Raw genomic sequence first — 17,486 nt, 5'->3', positions numbered from 1 at the left:
GCGTTTAGTCGCGGCCCCTGCCTTCCCTGCCGGCCACTGCTGGCGCCCGCGTGACCACAGCCTGGAGGACCCAGTGCCATCGGAGACCCCGTCGCCCAGTGATTCTGGTCAACTGTGATGTTGCTCATAGATGCTAACTGTTTGACTAACTCTGATTCTAGGAAGTGTAAATGCAGAGGAGCTGAGTATCTTATATTCAAATAGAGCAGCCTGTTGCCTGAAAGAAGGAAACTGCAGTGACTGTATTAAGGATTGTAACAGGTAACCTGCCCTTATTCAGGTTTGTCAAGAGATTATTGTGATTACAACGTGATAAAGGCAGTGTTCAAACTTTTCTGCATGAGTTTAATTTCTTAAAAACAGTTTTAAGGTAGATCAGTACTTTAAAATCTCAAATTCTTCGACACAGATCAAGACGGAGAAGAGAGTGCAAATGGTTTTTCAGTTCCACGGCTCCCACCTTATTTCAGGTTCTTTTCCTGTCTCTTCCAGCCTGCTAGAGAAGCCCTCCGGGCTCTACCTCCTCCAGTCTCTTGTTGCATCAGCGTAACTTTCCCTGGAGCAGTGTTTTGTTCAGGCTTTCAAACCCCCTGTCCAGTGGCTGGAAAGTTGTATGTCCTGGTTTGACTACCCAGTCTTGGTTTACTCTTTTGTCTGGTAGAATTATTCATGGTACTCCTTCCACTCTCAGAATCCCTAATTTAGACAAAATCTTATGTGGACATCCTATTATAAAGTGAATGGTATTTTTTTCCCATTGTGTTAGTTTATTGATATGGGTAAAACTTGCCTGTATCTGTGCCTTACAGTTCAAAAGGCCTTGAAAGTGCTTGACCCATTTTACATATTCAGATTTAAAATGAGTATTTGTTTGCTTTTGCTGACTTTGGACCCCATGCACCGTATTGTGGGCTGACAGTAGCTATAATTGGTGGCTTAGGCCTTCCATGGTCTGTCTGAGTACTAATTAAATTAGATCATGAAAATAGTCAAATGGAACAAATCTGGGCTCTTTTTTTCATCAGGAGAGCAGATTGCGAATCATTTACTACCGCCCATGTCTGGCCAACAAGACCAAGTGAATTTGTAGGGGACCAGGCGTGTGGTGGGTGATTGGCAGCCAAGACCCTCTCAGCTGTAATATCTGTTGTTAAGCTCTAGATCTAACTAGATCTAACTAACTTGTGTCAGATTTAGTGAGCAGCTCAGGACTCCTTTGTTAAAAAATTTGAACCCTATTGTTAGAGCTTCTGCAAAACAGTGCACTCTCTTAGTACTTAAATAGAACATGGTATAAGGTGGCAGACACTTCTGCCTAAAATTCATCAGGTTCCAGGGTAGACCCAGAAGGAAGCCAGAGATGGGACTCCACCCATGACATCCCTGGAGGCTAGAAAGAGGGTTTGTCCTGGGGGAGAGCAGGAGACAGTCTTCGTGGGAGGGAAATGGACTGCATGTAGGTGAGAGTTGTGTTCTAGGCCAAGGAATCCAGCTCAGCTGGTCAATACTGACCTCCATAGAGATCGACCTACTTAGATGTTTTCTTTGATAACTGACAGAATGCTTCCCAGCTTAAGGGGCATGGGTGACTGTTCCAAAGCAGTGATTCTCAGCGCATTTTAGTGCTAGAGAAACCATGATTTGTTTTTCCAAATATGTTGAAATATGGATGTACTTAATTTTGTGTGAGTTGGGAATACTTTATTAGCAGAAATATGGTTGGAGATGCTATTCACCTTAAGAAAGCATACATTTTAAAGGAAGCCTGTTTTTTAGTTTTTCAGTTAATTATCTTTGCTCCTTGGAGAGTTTAATATTCCATTACTCTGATTACCAGGCAAATGGTAGCAGGAGCCAGACACTGAGGAGTTACACTGAGCACCCCTGTGCTGCTGATGTAGGCATTGGGGATGCTGTGGTAAGGCAGGTGACGCTTTTGCTTCCTGAACCTGAGATTCAAACAGCTGCCATGCGAACAGATGATCCCATGTGTCTTTCAGTGCCCTCATCTGCAAAATGAACAAAATGAAATATTTACCTTGTAGGGCTGTAAGCTTAAATGAGAACGTTTCAGTGACCTCTGCATATAGCTGTTGCTCTGTCCTGCTTTTCTTTGGCCAGATCATTGAACACAGGAGGGGGCAGCAGATCTCAATGACTATTGGGACAAACCAGTAGAACAGCCCTCAGTCTTTGCAAGTTAAATATCTGCTCTGTGAACTGCTGGTAGCATAAGTGTTACCAAGGAGAACACACCCCAGAATGCAGCCCCTCCCTAGTGGGTTTGTAGAAAGTTCACTCTTCATCAGAGATCTGCATGGAGCACTGTTTTATGGTTTCAGTTCATTTTGTAAGACAGTACAGTGGTTTTCATTTGTAAACACAATCTTTTGGTTGTATGCTTTACTTCCGAATATAATGGAGTGCATTCATTTGTGAAACTACTTTAAATAGTCACTTCAAACAGAAACCAGGGAACATAACTTGACATTCATCTGTAGGGACTGAGCATACTGCAATGCAAGATGAAAATTCACTACTTACAAAAAAATGATAGTATGCTTGGTTTCTTGATTCCCTCGTCTATTTTGAAGCCCTTTGGTACCAACTAAATCACAACAAACTTATCTTTCAGAGAGCTGATTTCCCAAATGTAATTCAAGTTTTGTGGTTCTTTAAGTACCTTACTGACGACACTGGTGCAAATAGAATTTTCCTGTTAATTCATCATCAGTAAGAACCAGTTGAAAGCTTACTCTGGTTCCGTGCTGGGCTGTGAGGGCATCTGAAAGAAGAGGTTACTGAAGGCAGGGAGGGGGCCTGGGGAGGTGGAAGGACCCCTACCTGGGAAGGGGACGGCTTAGAGAATCTTCTGAGGGGAGGCTGGAAGAGAAAGGGGAGAATGAGGCCCTCTGCCTACAGCTGAGGAGCTTAGCCTGGGGGCGGGGGAGGGTGCTTTGGCACAGTTTTTAAAGGAAGAAAGTAACCACAATTGGTCATCTTGCTACTCAGGGTTTTCCTTTCTGCTGTGTCACCAGGTCCCCAGATGAAATATCAGACATGTATGTTACATGAGAGTCCTGTGTGGTATTGAACATTCTGTAGTATAAGTTCAAGAGTAAGATTCAAAATAAATGCTTTGTAATAATTTTTGTCTTTTTTAGCTCTCTGGAACTTCATCCATTTTCACTCAAACCTCTCCTACGACGAGCAACGGCCTATGAAACTTTAGAGCAGTATCGGAAGGCTTATGTGGATTATAAGATAGTGTTGCAGATAGACTACGGAGTCCAGATAGCAAATGACAGTATTAACAGGTAACTTAATCCGAGGCAACCACTGCTCAGTTCTAGTTGTTTTATAATGGAATTGGATTGCTTTTATTTCTCTTCAAGAGTATTCACACATTCTCAGCTATTCACTGTACATGAATCGTTACCTTCTTTCACACCATTAAAATTAATCGTCTCTCTGAATTTCTGGCTATCCCTTAATATACTTTCATTTGTCCTCAGCACCTTTATGTTTGTTTCCTCATCCATTTAATACCGTTCAGTAAATAGTCTATTTTTTGTTAGTTGCACAGGTTATACATCTCTTGTACTGCAGAAACGCATAGACTTTCAGTATTTGTGACACTGTCTGTCACCTGCAGCCTTCTTCTAGGCGCCCCCAGGCCCTTTTTGTCCAGTAATTTCCTGTCATCTTTTGGGAGTGGACTTGCATCCCTCTGAGACTACTTTCCTCATCCACCCCACCCTCCCACCACACGTGCACTAAGTTTCCTTCCTCTGTGCCTCCAGAACACCGTCTGTTATTACCCATTTTCCATATTCTTTGTTCCTCTCATTTTGTAAAATTCTGTCACTCTGCTGGGAGTTTCTTGAGATCAGAAATGGTAGCTGTTCTTGTAGCTGTTCTACCAAGTTTAGGAGATACCCTCCACGAAACATGTTGCATGATTGCATTCTCCAGCTGGGAGAGGACCAACGTTCACTCCTGTGCTTTGGGACTTTGCTTTTTCAGTTTGCATATCCTATCTGAGATGGCGTCTGAGTTAGCTGGGGTTCTAGGATCTTCTCATAGTACTAGAGGATCTTGTAAAACAAGGAGGAAAGATGCCTGAAATTCTGACAGGAGAGGAGGGGCACCATTGAAAAGGTGTTTTATAAAGCCTTTTGTATTGAGAGGCAGAATGGTTTGAAAGAAGTTCTGTGCAAAAAAGACTTTGATTTCTCACATTTCTGAACCATCTGCGTTATATTTTTTTAAAGAAATAATTGAAGTAAAATGCACAAAACATAAAATTACCCATTTTAAAGTGTGCAGGGTATAGAGGTCTTCTAGTACATTCACACCATCATGCCACCACCACCTCGCTCCAGTTGACGCACTTCAGGGGCCCACTTATATGTAGATGTTTAAAAACATGTTGGAACAATTTTTTGAGACCTGCAGCAATTTGAAAAAAAAAACAAGTCACATAGCTAAGGAATACTGAAAAATGGTACAACAGTATTATATATGTCATAAGTACATAAGATATATAGAGATAGGTAGCTATATAGAAGACTATTTTGCCGTTTATGACTATAAATAATACATCTGTTATAAAAGTTAAAATTTATGAAAGCTGCACACACAGAGTCCATACATAGCCATTTGCAGTTTAGAGAAATGTAAATAAATGTAAAGATGTGGCATTAAACCACAGACTATAAAATGAGCTGTAGAACAGACTATGCTTCTGTAATACCTCTCTGGGCACTTCCTGTTGCTGTTGTGGTGACCTCAAGTACTATGCACCTCCACTTAAAATGCCCTGTTATGCTAATCATCTCTGTGGGAGCCATTCACCTCACACTGTAGTAAAAGGTGACCTCCTGCAGTTCTCATTGTGCTTAGAGTAAAGCTGTGAACCTGGAAGAAAGCCACTAGTTAGACAGTGCACCCCTAGAGATGCAGAAGTGCTTCCAAGATACAGAAAAATCATGACATTGAAGAAAAAGTTGAATTACTCAATATACCATCATCAGTTATATCAGTCATAGATACTGACAGATGATTCATCTTGTAAACATGAAGTAAACTTATGTTATTGATATAGAACTAGTACAATATATTTTGTCTTATGGTTTTCTTGGTAACATTTTTTCTTCTGTAACTTGCTTTACTCTAAGAATATAGCATATAAAATGTGTTAATTGTTCATGTTGCTGATAAAGCTTCCATTATCAAGAGGCTATTATTACTAGTTAAGTTTGGGGGGGGGTCAAGGTTACCAAGTCCATGAATTGTTTAGCGGTCAACTGTTCTAAAACATTTCATTAATCAAAACCCCAACCCCATTGAGCAGTTACTCCTCATTTTGCCTTTCTCACCCCCTGGCAAGCTCTAATTTGCTTTCTGAATCTGTATTTAACTACTTTTGATAGTTTAGATATGTGGACTCTTACACTATATACCTTTTGTATTTGGCTTGTTTTAATTAACATAACGTTTTCAGGGCTCATCCATGGTGTAAGATTACGTGAGTACTTTATAACTTTCTATGGCTGACTAATAATCCCTTGTACGCATACATCACATTTTGTTTAGCTCTCCACCAGTTGATGGACATTTGAGTTTTTAACACTTTCTGTCTATACATTCATACAAGTTTTTGCATGTATACCTGGGGTCCGTTCGTTTGTGGTATATCTTGGAGTATGATTGCTGGATCTTGTTTAGTTTTTGTTTGTTTTTTATATATACTCAAAATATTCTTTTACACAAATTTATTTTTAAGACTTTTCACTTTTAAATGCTTCTCACTGATATTTGGAAGAAGATGAAGAGACTTTGGTTTTACCATATGTATTTTTTATGAAATACTCACTTAAAACTTTTCTTTCTTTATGAATCTCATTATTATGTTTGCTTTCCCTTCTAAGCAACTGCTGCTTGTTTTGTTTTTTAATTTAAACATCTGTATTTATTTTCTGTCTTCCATTAACCATATTCCTCTCTTCCTCTCTAGGAATCTTATATATTACATTTCCCTGCATATACTTATTCACTCCCTGGCAACACATCATCTCTTTTCAGCTGCTTCTTCCTTCCTCTCTGCTGGTAATTCAAGTTTTGCTTGAAAATTCTATTCTTTAAAACTTTTTTCTTCTGCAGTTATGGGTTGTGACATACTAATTTTAAAATTTTTCTATGTTGAATATGTGAGACTTGGTTATCAAAACCAAAGATTGCTATTGAAATTTCTGTTTTAGAAACTGTAAGGAAAGTATGTTATTATATATTTGTCTATATGGTTTTTTTTTTCCACTTACAAATTACAGTTTAACTAACTTCAATGCATTTTACTAATTTATAAACTTTAGCCTTGGGTACATCTTTTTAAAATGAGATTTATCTTAAAGACATAACTCAATTTTTTATTTTTAAATCTACATTTGTTACTTTTTGTATTTAAAATGATGAGAATGGTAATTGAGGATGTTAATCTGAATTTTCTGATGGCCATCAGTAAATACCATTAGTAGAGGGGCCCTCAGAGCAGAATCTGATATCTTGTTTTTTCATCTTTATTCAGATGAAAACAGAATAAGTGGGCATTGTTAGAAATGGGAAAATAAATAGTATCTTAGCCACATGTAAATGTTTAAAGAAAAAGCAGTATTCCACATGACAGCTAAGGCCTAGCAGAGTTAGCATCCTGCTGTATATACTTGTTTTAGCTTAGAGCGAAGGCATAGGCATCTTTCCTTTTTGAAGGACAATTATTATTTCTATGTACAGAAGATGCAACAATATACATTTATGCACATAGAAATTCTAAAGTACTTCTGATTGTTCTCAAGGGTAATCTGTTATCATTGCAGTAATTAAAGCAAATGTTATGTGGTATATTTCTTCTAAATTTTAGTTTTACATAATAACTTTTTCAAAAATTCAAATCTAAACATTTGAAAAGTTCTTAACCCAGTTATAAATGTCTAAACTTCTTCTTCTGACACAAAAGGAACCTAAAGTTGCATTGTTTATGGCAACTTTTAAAAGTGCTTTTGAGGACAGTTTATGTGACAAAAAATGGCTCAAGATTATGTTTTCTACAGGGTTGGACAGTATTTATAAATCTTACCCTTGAGAAGACCTCCACTAATTAAAAAAAAAAAAAGCAGATTTCATGAATAAGAGAAAAAACTTATGTTTTTTTTAGAATAACAAGAATTTTAATGGACTTGGATGGACCAACGTGGAGGGAGAAACTGTCACCCATTCCTACTGTGCCCACTTCTGTACAATTTCGAGGTTGGCAGCCTGCAGCAGAACTGTCTCCAGACCAGGTGGGAGATTCTTGTAGCCATCGCCAACCCAGTCTTACAGGTGAGGGAAGCCTGGGCTCATTTCTTCTGGAGGTTATCTAGAGCTCTGTGTCTGTATTTTCACACTAAAGCAGAATGAGGGCATGAACTCTGGCATGAGGCCTGGCTTTGAGTCCCTATTCCCTGTTCTCTTTCTATGGGCTCTTAAGCAGCTCCTTCACACCTGCAGTGTCCTAGTCAAAGGGGAGGGTGGGGGGACGAAAAACTGTCTTAAGGAGTTGTTCTTGGGAATAAATGGGTATCTGAAATAATAATGAATAAATGGGTATATAAAACAGTGCAAGCTGATTGTGAGAACAGAGGTTAAGGTAGCACTGCAAAAATAATTAAATAGCATACAGCTCTGTACTACACTGTATATGTGGTAAGGCTAAAATAGTATGACTGATATGCTTAAGATAATAAAGACAAAAGTAAGCCCTGTAGCAGATAAATCTACCAGCTCTTTCCTCTGGCCTTACTATATCCTATGTGAGACCTGCAGAGCTCCTACCTCATCACTACACACAGGACACTTAAATGGGTTACTTCATTCTCGCTTCCTGCTTCAAAGCCAGCTAAGGCCCTATTTCTCCTGCTTTGAACTTCATGTGTGTCCCCCGGTTGAGCTTGGTCTTACAGATTCCCTGAGTTTCCTGAGCTGTGATGTCCCATCCTCTGCCTCACCTAAACAGAACAGGCAGAACAGACATCTGCCAAGGCTTTTAGATGATTTAGCAGTCCTAGAAATCATGGAGATCTCCAGTTTTCTAGATTCTATTTTTAAATGAAGCCTAGCTTAAAGCATTTGTTCACTAAAGGCTATCTTCATTATCAAAATGCATGCAGTTATGTATTTTAGGTATATGATAGCAAATCACAAGCACAAATACAGTGAACTCATTCTGTTATATTGGTTTACTGATTTTTAGTGAGACCAAACGCTTAAAGACACTGGGGAAATTTTTTCAGAAAATTTAGGGGAAAAAATCCTCTGTAATATTCTATTTTAGGTTTTATATACTGTTGAGTCACGGGGAGTGTCATTTGGCCCCATGTGCAAGATTTTTGAAACATGAAACATTAGGCAGAAATATACTGTGAAATATGAAAAATTAACTATTTCATGCTAATTGTCCAGAGGACAAATTGACTATATCTATCCCAAGATTTTTAGATTGTAAGAATGTAAATTTTAAGTGGTGGACTTTTATTTCATAACAAAGTTCTCAAAAATTAAAGTTTCTCCATGGAGTAAAGTTATATTTAAAGATAATATATTTAAAACTTTAAAATTTTTAAATTTTAATATAACACACATGATTTTCTATTACAAGTAACAGGAAATCTGTTGACTTAAACCGTAAAGAATGTTTTTAGCTTATGTCCCTGAAAGGGCCCATTTTGGGCTCTGAAATCAGGAACTGCTCATCAGGCCCCTACTCTGGCTGGAAACAATGGAGCTAGCAGTTTAGGCTTCGTATCTGTGCTTATCAGTGATCAGAGAGAGAAAAACACTGCTTCTTTTGGTGGCATTAATTTAAGGTTGAGGAAATATGTTGCCTTGGCCTTTTTATCCAGTCAATCTATCAGCTCAAATGGAGTTCTGGACCCACTTCTGAGTCAGCCCCTAGGATAAAGAAATACTGTGCCCCCGATTGGCCTAGGCCTGGGTTTCTGATCAGAGGGGACAACTTTCCATGAACAAATAGACTGCTTAGGCAATAGATGAATGAATATGCAGGTACCCTCACGATGAGAGGATGTGTCCTGAGCCAGAGTAAACCATGATCACTTTTAAGATAATAGGCAATGGTATTGGTCATGTTTGACTACAAATAATAGGAAACCCAACCCTTTATGACTTAAGCAAAGAGGTGGTTTTTGGCACCTATTTGGGAAAAGTCCATGTGTGGAGAAGCTGCAGGGACACGTGGCTCAGGCTCAGAGATTCTTCCTCAGATATCCATGTCAGCACCTTTTCCTTGCTGTTGCCTCTGTTCTCAAGCTCTCCCTTAATGTCAAAGATGGCAAAAATCTTTCATCCTCCTATCATGAGAAAGAACAAGAATTATTTTTCCAGATGCTCTACAGAAATCTTATGGTAGCTCATTGACTCTCCTTGACCCATCCCCCACCATAGACTATTGGGGTGATGGGAATACAGTGTACTTGCTAACAAAACAAGCATTACCTTTAAAGGTGGAGAGACTGTGGGGTTCACTTTGTCTATACCTTAGGAGTAGAGAGTGAAGGAGGATTTTTCTAGGAAGTTTGGGGGGCTGGGTAGATGTCTTTTCAGGCTCAAAAGAAGCTGTTTGTTAGTATTTCATGTATTATTGAACTAAATACTTGTAGGTATTTGCGTCTCCAGTAGAGAAAAGAACACATGCCTGTATGGATTAAATATCATTCCTGTTACTTTTCTTTCTAATTTGAAAATAATTGTGTCAAAATTGTATAGACTTTTTTACTGATAGCCGGTTTATCTTTTAAATTTGTGTACAGAGTTCTAGGGCTAGAGTTTTAGCTTTGCATGGCATGCGGTCAAGATAATTTGTAACCTTACAGATGTACTTAAAATTTTATAGAGATGTTTATATGAATACTTCTACTTTTTGTTTTGTTTTGGGGTCCCATAGATGAAAAACGGTTTAAAACCCTTAAGGAAGAAGGAAACCAATGTGTAAAGGACAAAAACTATAAAGGTGCCCTTAGTAAATACAGTGAATGCTTAAAGATTAACAATAAGGAATGTGCCATTTACACAAACAGGCAAGTTCTTTGTAACTTTATTTCTTATGTTAATATTTTTGATAAAAAGATACAGATGCATTAATTGCCAGAGTTTTTTTCCTATGGCTTATATAGCAAATTATCCTAACTGAATGTTTTCCAAAGAGGAGCCATACAAGTTCTTAGATTTAAAACAAGGTGGGGGAAGAGGGACTGAGAGAGCTGATGTCATCTGTGTTCTTCGGGGCTCTTTAGGCCTCTACCGTCACCACCTTGGCTGGGCTGCTTTTTTTCTTTCTTTTCTTTTTTGATTTTAAGATTCCAATTATATGAAGTGCCAATGGCCAAATTTTGAGACAGAAAGTAGAAAGGTAGTTTGCTGGGGACTGGGAGAGGGAAATACGCAATTGCTATATAGTGGATATAGAATTTCAGTTTGTCACTTTTTTTTTTCATTGAGGCAACATTGATTTGTATTAGTTTGTGATCGGACACTTTCTGGTTCTATACTCTGAGCATTGTCAGTGTGGTAGACGCAGGAATCTGTTGTCTTTCAAACCGGGAACTGAAGAAGCAATGTCTTTTTTTCCTAAATGAGCAAGCCAGCATCATTTAGTATCCACTAGGAATGGGCAAATTGTTCTAGAATGCTGCTCGGGTATCATTTTTTGCCACATTCTGATAAAGATTCCTGTCTAGGATGTGACGATTGGAGATTTTTAGAGAATAGGTAGTCTATGGTGATAAGGAAGAACAAAGGGTTGTTCCTAAAGAGTCAGGACTCAGCACAAATTTCTCCTATTTCAGATGAATTCTTTTAAATTTAACTTCTTACTCCCTTACTTTTGTACATATTTTTTCTATATTAGCAAATTTTTGCCAAAAATTTGGTCTTTATATCCAATAAGTAATTTGATGCCCTGTTTAACTTCTGCCATACTGGACATTAATAGCCACTTGGTTTCCTCTGGAAGTGACTTCTCCCGTTGGTATTCTTAGGGTTCTACAAGTATAGGTCCCATTTGGCACTACTCATTCTCTGGACCATGTCACCCTCTCCCTACCTCCAATTACTGTGTCCCAAATCTCTGCTCTGAGCTCTGGACCTGAGCAGACTCCCTTTGCTTCCTGATGGCTGTCGCCCTTTCCCAACACCCTCTTCTGCCAACAAAACCGATGTCCTACCTTGTAGACTCCTCTTCACCCTGAACAGCTCCTGCGGCTGGGCAACCACCTTCTCCCCTCAGTGTCTGCAGCGCCCTGCACAGGGTGCCCTGCATGTCTTGTCCCCTCTGTTCCCATTTCCAATTTGCAGTAAGACTGATCTTCCTAAAACATGGTGAACACGGCAGCCCCTATTTTAAAACCCTTCTGTGGGCTTCTCTGATGTTTAGGATATAGCTCAACCTTCTTGATTCGTGATATAAAACTCTGTATGATATTACCTGTCTCTTTTAACCTAACCAAAAGGCATTTTTCCTGCCCCTTGAGTTCACCATGTTGTCTCTCACCTGAGTACCTGTGCCCTCGCCCTCCACTCTTCCCTCCTTATCACTTAACTCTCTGCCCAGTACCTTTGCATTCCAGTCATTTCTATTCTAGGCATCAACTTAAATGGCACTTGTAGAAAGTCTTCTTGATTATTCCTCCCCTCACTTTGGCCCTCCCAGATCTGATAAGACTCTCAGCTGGTGTGCTCCCAGAACCTCTAATACAGACTTTAATATGTTTGCTTGTTCTAAATGTGTCTTCCTTCAGATTGTATCTTCTTGTGGGCTGGAATTGTGTTTTGTTTGTTTTGTTCTGTTCCCAGTGCCATAGTTACATATATTGCAAGAAAATGTCACCATTGGAGTAAAATGTCATAATACTGAGTTCCATTGCATTACACCAGAGCGCTCTGTTACTTGAAGCTGTGCCAATTTGAAGAGGCAAAGCAGGACTGTGATCAGGCCCTTCAGATAGATGACGGGAATGTGAAAGCTTGTTATAGACGAGCGCTTGCTCACAAAGGACTCAAGGTGAGGGAATCTTCATTTTTTATTTATCAATTTTGGCTCTGAGCACGTCATACAGTTTTCATGAACATTAACTTTAGAATTATGGCATGGGAGTGAGGTTACCCTGGGATTTAAATCTAGTCCTGAAACCTTGGTAAAGGCCTCAGATTTCCTTACTTTATGTGGGGCTTGATAATTTGCAACATTTCACCCAGCTCACTGATTCTCTAAGGAATGATGTTATAATAGGTCTACTTTAAGGGGCAGGGATGATTTGTTACTGAATTATGGTCATGAGCTATGTGAAGGACTGGGGTTGTCTGTGGAGGGGGAGGACAGCATTGGTGTGGTAGATGGCTCACCTACTAGGAGTTGGCAGGGACACACCAGAACTTGTGACTCTCATAATGATTTGGCCCTTCAGTTGCCTACTGGGCAGTGTGAAACTGTAGAATGGTGTTCTCTAAGAAGCCAAGTCATTGTTCAGGAAAGGCGTGTATAATACATACATATTGTATGTATGATTTGCAAATTTTTTTTTGCAATTCAGTAGGATGCCTTTTTTTTTTTGATTTATTTATTTATGCATACAGAACTGGGGTACAGGCCAGAGGTGCAGGGACGGTGAGAAGATTCACCAGAGACAGAGTGGGGAGCAGAACAGGCTGGCTGACAAAGTACACAGCTGAGGGGAGCAGCGGGGCAAGACAAGAGAGGTCTGCTGTGCCATATGGGTCAGGGGCCGGGGATCGAACTCATGCTTAAGTGGCTTTAACTTCTTAGTGCTGTGCTTTGACCTGCAGCTGCCACCAGGGAGGTTCTTTTGCTATGCAGAAGCTTTGAGTTTGATGAGTACTCCTACTTGCTTTTGCTTTTGTTACCTTTGACTTTTTTTTTGGTGTCAGATCCAAGACTGATTATCAAGTAATTTACGGCCTGATTTCTTCTAGGAGTTTTACGGTTTTAGTCCTAGATTCAAGTCTAGTTTAATTTCTGGGTGTGGTGTAAGACAGTGTTCAAGTTCTAATCTTTTACAAGCTCCTTTGCCCCAAATTAATTGACCATTTATGTGCATGTGCTTTCTGGGCTGTCTTCCACTGAGCTGTGTTTTTATGCCAAAATCATGCTGTTTCTACTACTCGACTATACTGTACTACTGTTTGATATCAGAAAATATAGTACCTGCACCTTTGCTCTTTATCATGATTGCTTTTTTTGTGTGGCTGTATACAGATTTTAGGATTGTTCTATTTTATGAACAATGTCAATGTAATTTTGAAAGAGATTGAATTGAAATCTGTATATTGCTTTGTGTATTATGGATATTTTAACAGTGTTCTTCCCAACCATGAGCATGGAGTATCTTTCTATTTGCTGTGTTTAGTTTTTTTCATCGTCGTCATATTGTTTTTAGTGTACAGACCTTTCACTTCATTGGTTTAACTTACTGTTTTTGATGAAATTGTAAATGGGATTTTCCCTTTAATTTTGTCATTGGCTTTTGAATAATATAATCTCCATGTGGTTTCTACTCAAATTAAGATAAACACTTTTAATTCTCCACAAAGTAACATTCATTTTTCCATTCTGCTTCCAGGTGGCTGCTCAGGTAAATTCTGTCACTATTGATTAATTTTGCTTTCTTCATAATTAACATACATACACTCATATGGGATGTACTGACAGTTTCTGACTTAACAATGGTTTTACTTAAGCTTTTTCTCCTTTACTAGCTTACAAAAGTCAGTAGAGACTAGTCTATGAATGTGATCGTCATACATGTGTGATCAGGCCTCTCTAGCTCTTAGATCCACTCAGGTTGCAGTAGTCACACTGATGTAGGTGCTATCTACACCCCCCAGTCCAGGGGAGCCAGGCAGTTGCTCACCCACCTCCCCTTCCTTCCCAGATTATAAAGGATGTGGAGGAATAGCCAGGTGAAGAGGTACTCAGGGCAAGGGCCAGGAGCTTCGGTGCTCTGCTGCACGGAAGTGGGGTGCACCACATCCTCACATGTGGTTAAGTTCACCAAGTGGGAAGCCCCACAGCTGTGCTGTATTGACAGCGTCCATGCGACCTGGCCGTCGCACCACCTCCTTTGTTAACAACACACTTGTTTATAAACCTCACATAATGATTTCCTAAATGATGTGTGGCACTACGAATTTTCTAAATGATGTGTGGCACTACGATAAGGAACTTATTTAAACTTTATATGTTGGCCTTAATGGGCTGGGTACAGGATCTGCATGATTTATGAATTCATGTATGTGTCCAATTCTTTAAGTAGATTCACCTCATACTGACTTCCTGACTCTCAACTTACTCACCTGACTTCTAGGTCTCCTCTTTGCTAAAGCCCTACTCTGCTCTTTGTTCTCTCTGTTCTGTCTTCCACTCTGCACAGCTGGTTTCTCCAATAACTGTCCTCCCCTAGTATCCATTAAAATCCTTGGTTTCCTTGTAGTTGCACTGGTGACAATCCATACTTGTTTATCTAATTCGTGTCTCCCCTCGTAAGATATAAGCTCCTATAAGGACTTGGGGATCATGGCGGTTCTTCATTTGTTCCAGCTCCTAGGACCTGGAAGTGTACAGTGGCTCTGCATCAAGTGAATTAACTTTCCTGAGCACTCTGGGAGCAGGCAGACAGACTGGGGCTCTCTTCTGTTCTGTTCTGTTCTCTTCCTCCCTGCTTGATGCTGTTCCCGCCCTTGCAGTCCTACCTTCTCATCACAACCACCTGTCTCTTAAACATACTGAAATGTATTCCTGTTTGCTTACATTTCCTCCAAGCAGAGGTGCTTTTAGGCACACTTTTTTGAACGAATGAAAAAAATTATGCCAAATCCTACCACGTGCTCACCTGAATTCCACAAGTGTATTAGCACCTGCCTTCTGTCCACTGATGCCCTTATCATCCCCCTAATAATCCTTGTGCCTCAATTTCCTCATCTCTAAATCGGAACCAAGTATGAATAGGGCTATTGTGAGAAAAAGAGAATACTTGCAAAAGTCTGCAAATGGTGGGAGTTATCAGTACTCCCTCCACTTGCCCTGTTGCCCCAACTCCCATCTCTCTCGTACATGGCTCCCTACCTAGAACATAGGATGTCATTTTTTTAAAAGATGTATTTACTTATGCATACAGAACTAGGGTACGGGCCAGAGGTGTGGGGAATGAGAGGATTCACCAGAGAGAGAGTGGGGAGCAGAACAGGCAGATTGACAAGGTACACTCCTGAGGGGAGCAGCGGGTGGATCAGGAGAGGTCTGCTGTGCCATGTGGATCACCCTCTGGCTGGGGATCAAACTTGTGCTGAAATGGCTGCAGATAGCTTCATAGTGCTGTGCTTTAACATGCTGCACCACCAGGGAGGGCCCTCATTTTTTTTTTTTCTGGTAGTGGGTTCCAGCTATGCTTTTGTGGCATAGTGGCATGTGGAGTTTTTTGTACTAATAGTACATAATAATTTACATTTAAAAAAATACATATATGAGCAGATTTAAAGTTATCCCTTAAGACACATCACTTGTGTTTGTGTTCAATATGTTGGGGGTGGGGGAAGGGATGTGGCATTACAGCTCTCCCAGGAATGTGACACAACCAGTAGCTCCTTATCTGTGCCTCAGCCTCTAAGCATGCTGTTATTGATATGCCAGGCATACTCAGAGAGGCTAAACATCACTGGAATTCTTTGCCACCTCATAAAATTCATTTTGGCTTAATCAAAATATAGACCTAGGCCTGTAGATCTAGAATATAACCTATCACAGTAGACTGATTTTTGTGGAATCTCTCTGTTACTGTTTCCCTGTGTCTTAGATTCCTTTAAGTTTCTCTAAGGTATTGTCTGACTCTACAGAAGAGTAAATGTTGATTCTAGTCTACTTGAATAATAAACATCTGAAGGGTTTTACAGAGCAAGAAAATTATGTAATAACCAGCTTTGTGTAACCCTTCATAGACTTTTAAACCACTCATTATTTCTTGGTATAACCTAGAAAACTAGAGCAGCTTTGGTTATTCTTATTTTAAAGATGAAAAATTGAAGCACAGAAAGGTTAAGTAGGATCACATTCAAGTTCACTGTTATTCATAGTAGGTGCTACCATGAGACTTATTCTTTAACTTACTCGTAACTCAGCAGACAACAAATGTCTCGACAAGTATTAGGGATTGTGAAGGTTGTGATAAGAGAATTGAACTTGAGTCTTATAATTCCAGATTGTGTATTCTTTTCTTAGTAGTACTTGTTCCAACTGTGTTTTTGTGACCTACAGCTAATAACAGTATTAGGTTGTCCAAAAAGTCATGATGCAATTTTTTGGGTTTTCAAAAAATATGTCATGACTTTCCTGATAACCTAGTAGTTTGTAATACCAGTTTTAACATTTTAAGCCCAGACTTACCTTATTGGACCTAATTTTATGACCATGGGAAACCTCCTGGCACAACTCATTCACACACAGTTCATTCCTCTCAGGCAAGTTATGCCCCTTCTCCAATTTATGAAAATTAATTTCTCTTTCTAATTTCAGAATTATCAGAAAAGTTTAAATGATCTCAATAAAGTTCTCCTACTTGACTCAAATATTGCTGAGGCAAAGATGGAACTGGAAGAAGTAACCAGATTCCTTAATATTAAGGATAACACATCATGTCACAAAGAAAAGGAGAGAAGGAAAATTGAGATTCAAGAGGTATTTGTCTTTGACTATCTTTGAAAGTGCTTTTTCTTTTTGGATTTTATGCTCATATTTTTTACTCTAAAATTATATTCCTAGCATTTCGCAAACTTTTAAGAATCTTTTGATGTTCAGTGAAAATAAACTTAACCCAAATAAAACTTTTCTTTTCCTCTGCAATGAGAATTAGCCACTGTATTTCCCATCTTGGGTTGATGGTCCGAACTGGGAAATGTGCATCATTGAGGTGGTTTCTCTGCCCTCCCCAACCTGACCTGTGGTTTGTACTGCTTCCACTCGATTGCTCTGCCTGCCTATGCACACTGAGTAGAACTGGAGAAACCTGACAGAACTGATTGTTTCAGTAACTTGGAAGCCATAATTTGTATAAGTTTTCTAGAATGACTCACTTTTTTTTCCCCCAGAATGACTCACTTTTTTAGCACTCTGACAAACAAGCCATGCTTTATCAGAGATTTGAGACTACCTCACAGTCAACCAGCCTACCTTTGTGATTTCAGTTAACCATTGTCTTGTGCAGTAGCTTTCTGCTTTTCCTTTAGTGAAGAATGTCAGGTCATAAATTCCTGTGATTTGTGAATGCTGTTATCCCAAACAAGGTTCAAATAGAATTTGAGTGTGATGTGAGAGAAATTAGGTAGTTCTCCCCTTTCCCAAAGAGGGAAGATGAAAACTGTTTTTA

At 39.4% G+C, this 17,486-nt stretch overlaps 1 protein-coding gene across 1 annotated transcript in view; it reads left to right on the top strand.

Moving 5' to 3' along the window:
* Positions 1-17,486, top strand: part of SPAG1 (sperm associated antigen 1) — a 37,226-nt gene that overhangs the window by 18,632 nt on the left and 1,108 nt on the right. The window contains exons 11-16 of the mRNA XM_004680007.2: positions 166-261; positions 3,165-3,317; positions 7,214-7,380; positions 10,001-10,133; positions 11,989-12,115; positions 16,637-16,798. Of these exons, the coding sequence (XP_004680064.1) occupies positions 166-261; positions 3,165-3,317; positions 7,214-7,380; positions 10,001-10,133; positions 11,989-12,115; positions 16,637-16,798 (838 nt within the window). The remainder of the gene's footprint in view (positions 1-165; positions 262-3,164; positions 3,318-7,213; positions 7,381-10,000; positions 10,134-11,988; positions 12,116-16,636; positions 16,799-17,486) is intronic.

This window comes from Condylura cristata, unplaced genomic scaffold, assembly GCF_000260355.1.
Source record: "Condylura cristata isolate star-nosed mole 26May11 unplaced genomic scaffold, ConCri1.0 scaffold00009, whole genome shotgun sequence".
In the NCBI taxonomy this organism is placed as follows: Eukaryota; Metazoa; Chordata; class Mammalia; order Eulipotyphla; family Talpidae; genus Condylura; species Condylura cristata.
The sequence above is the reverse complement of the archived record's forward strand: the minus strand, read 5'-3'. Positions and strand labels throughout refer to the sequence as shown.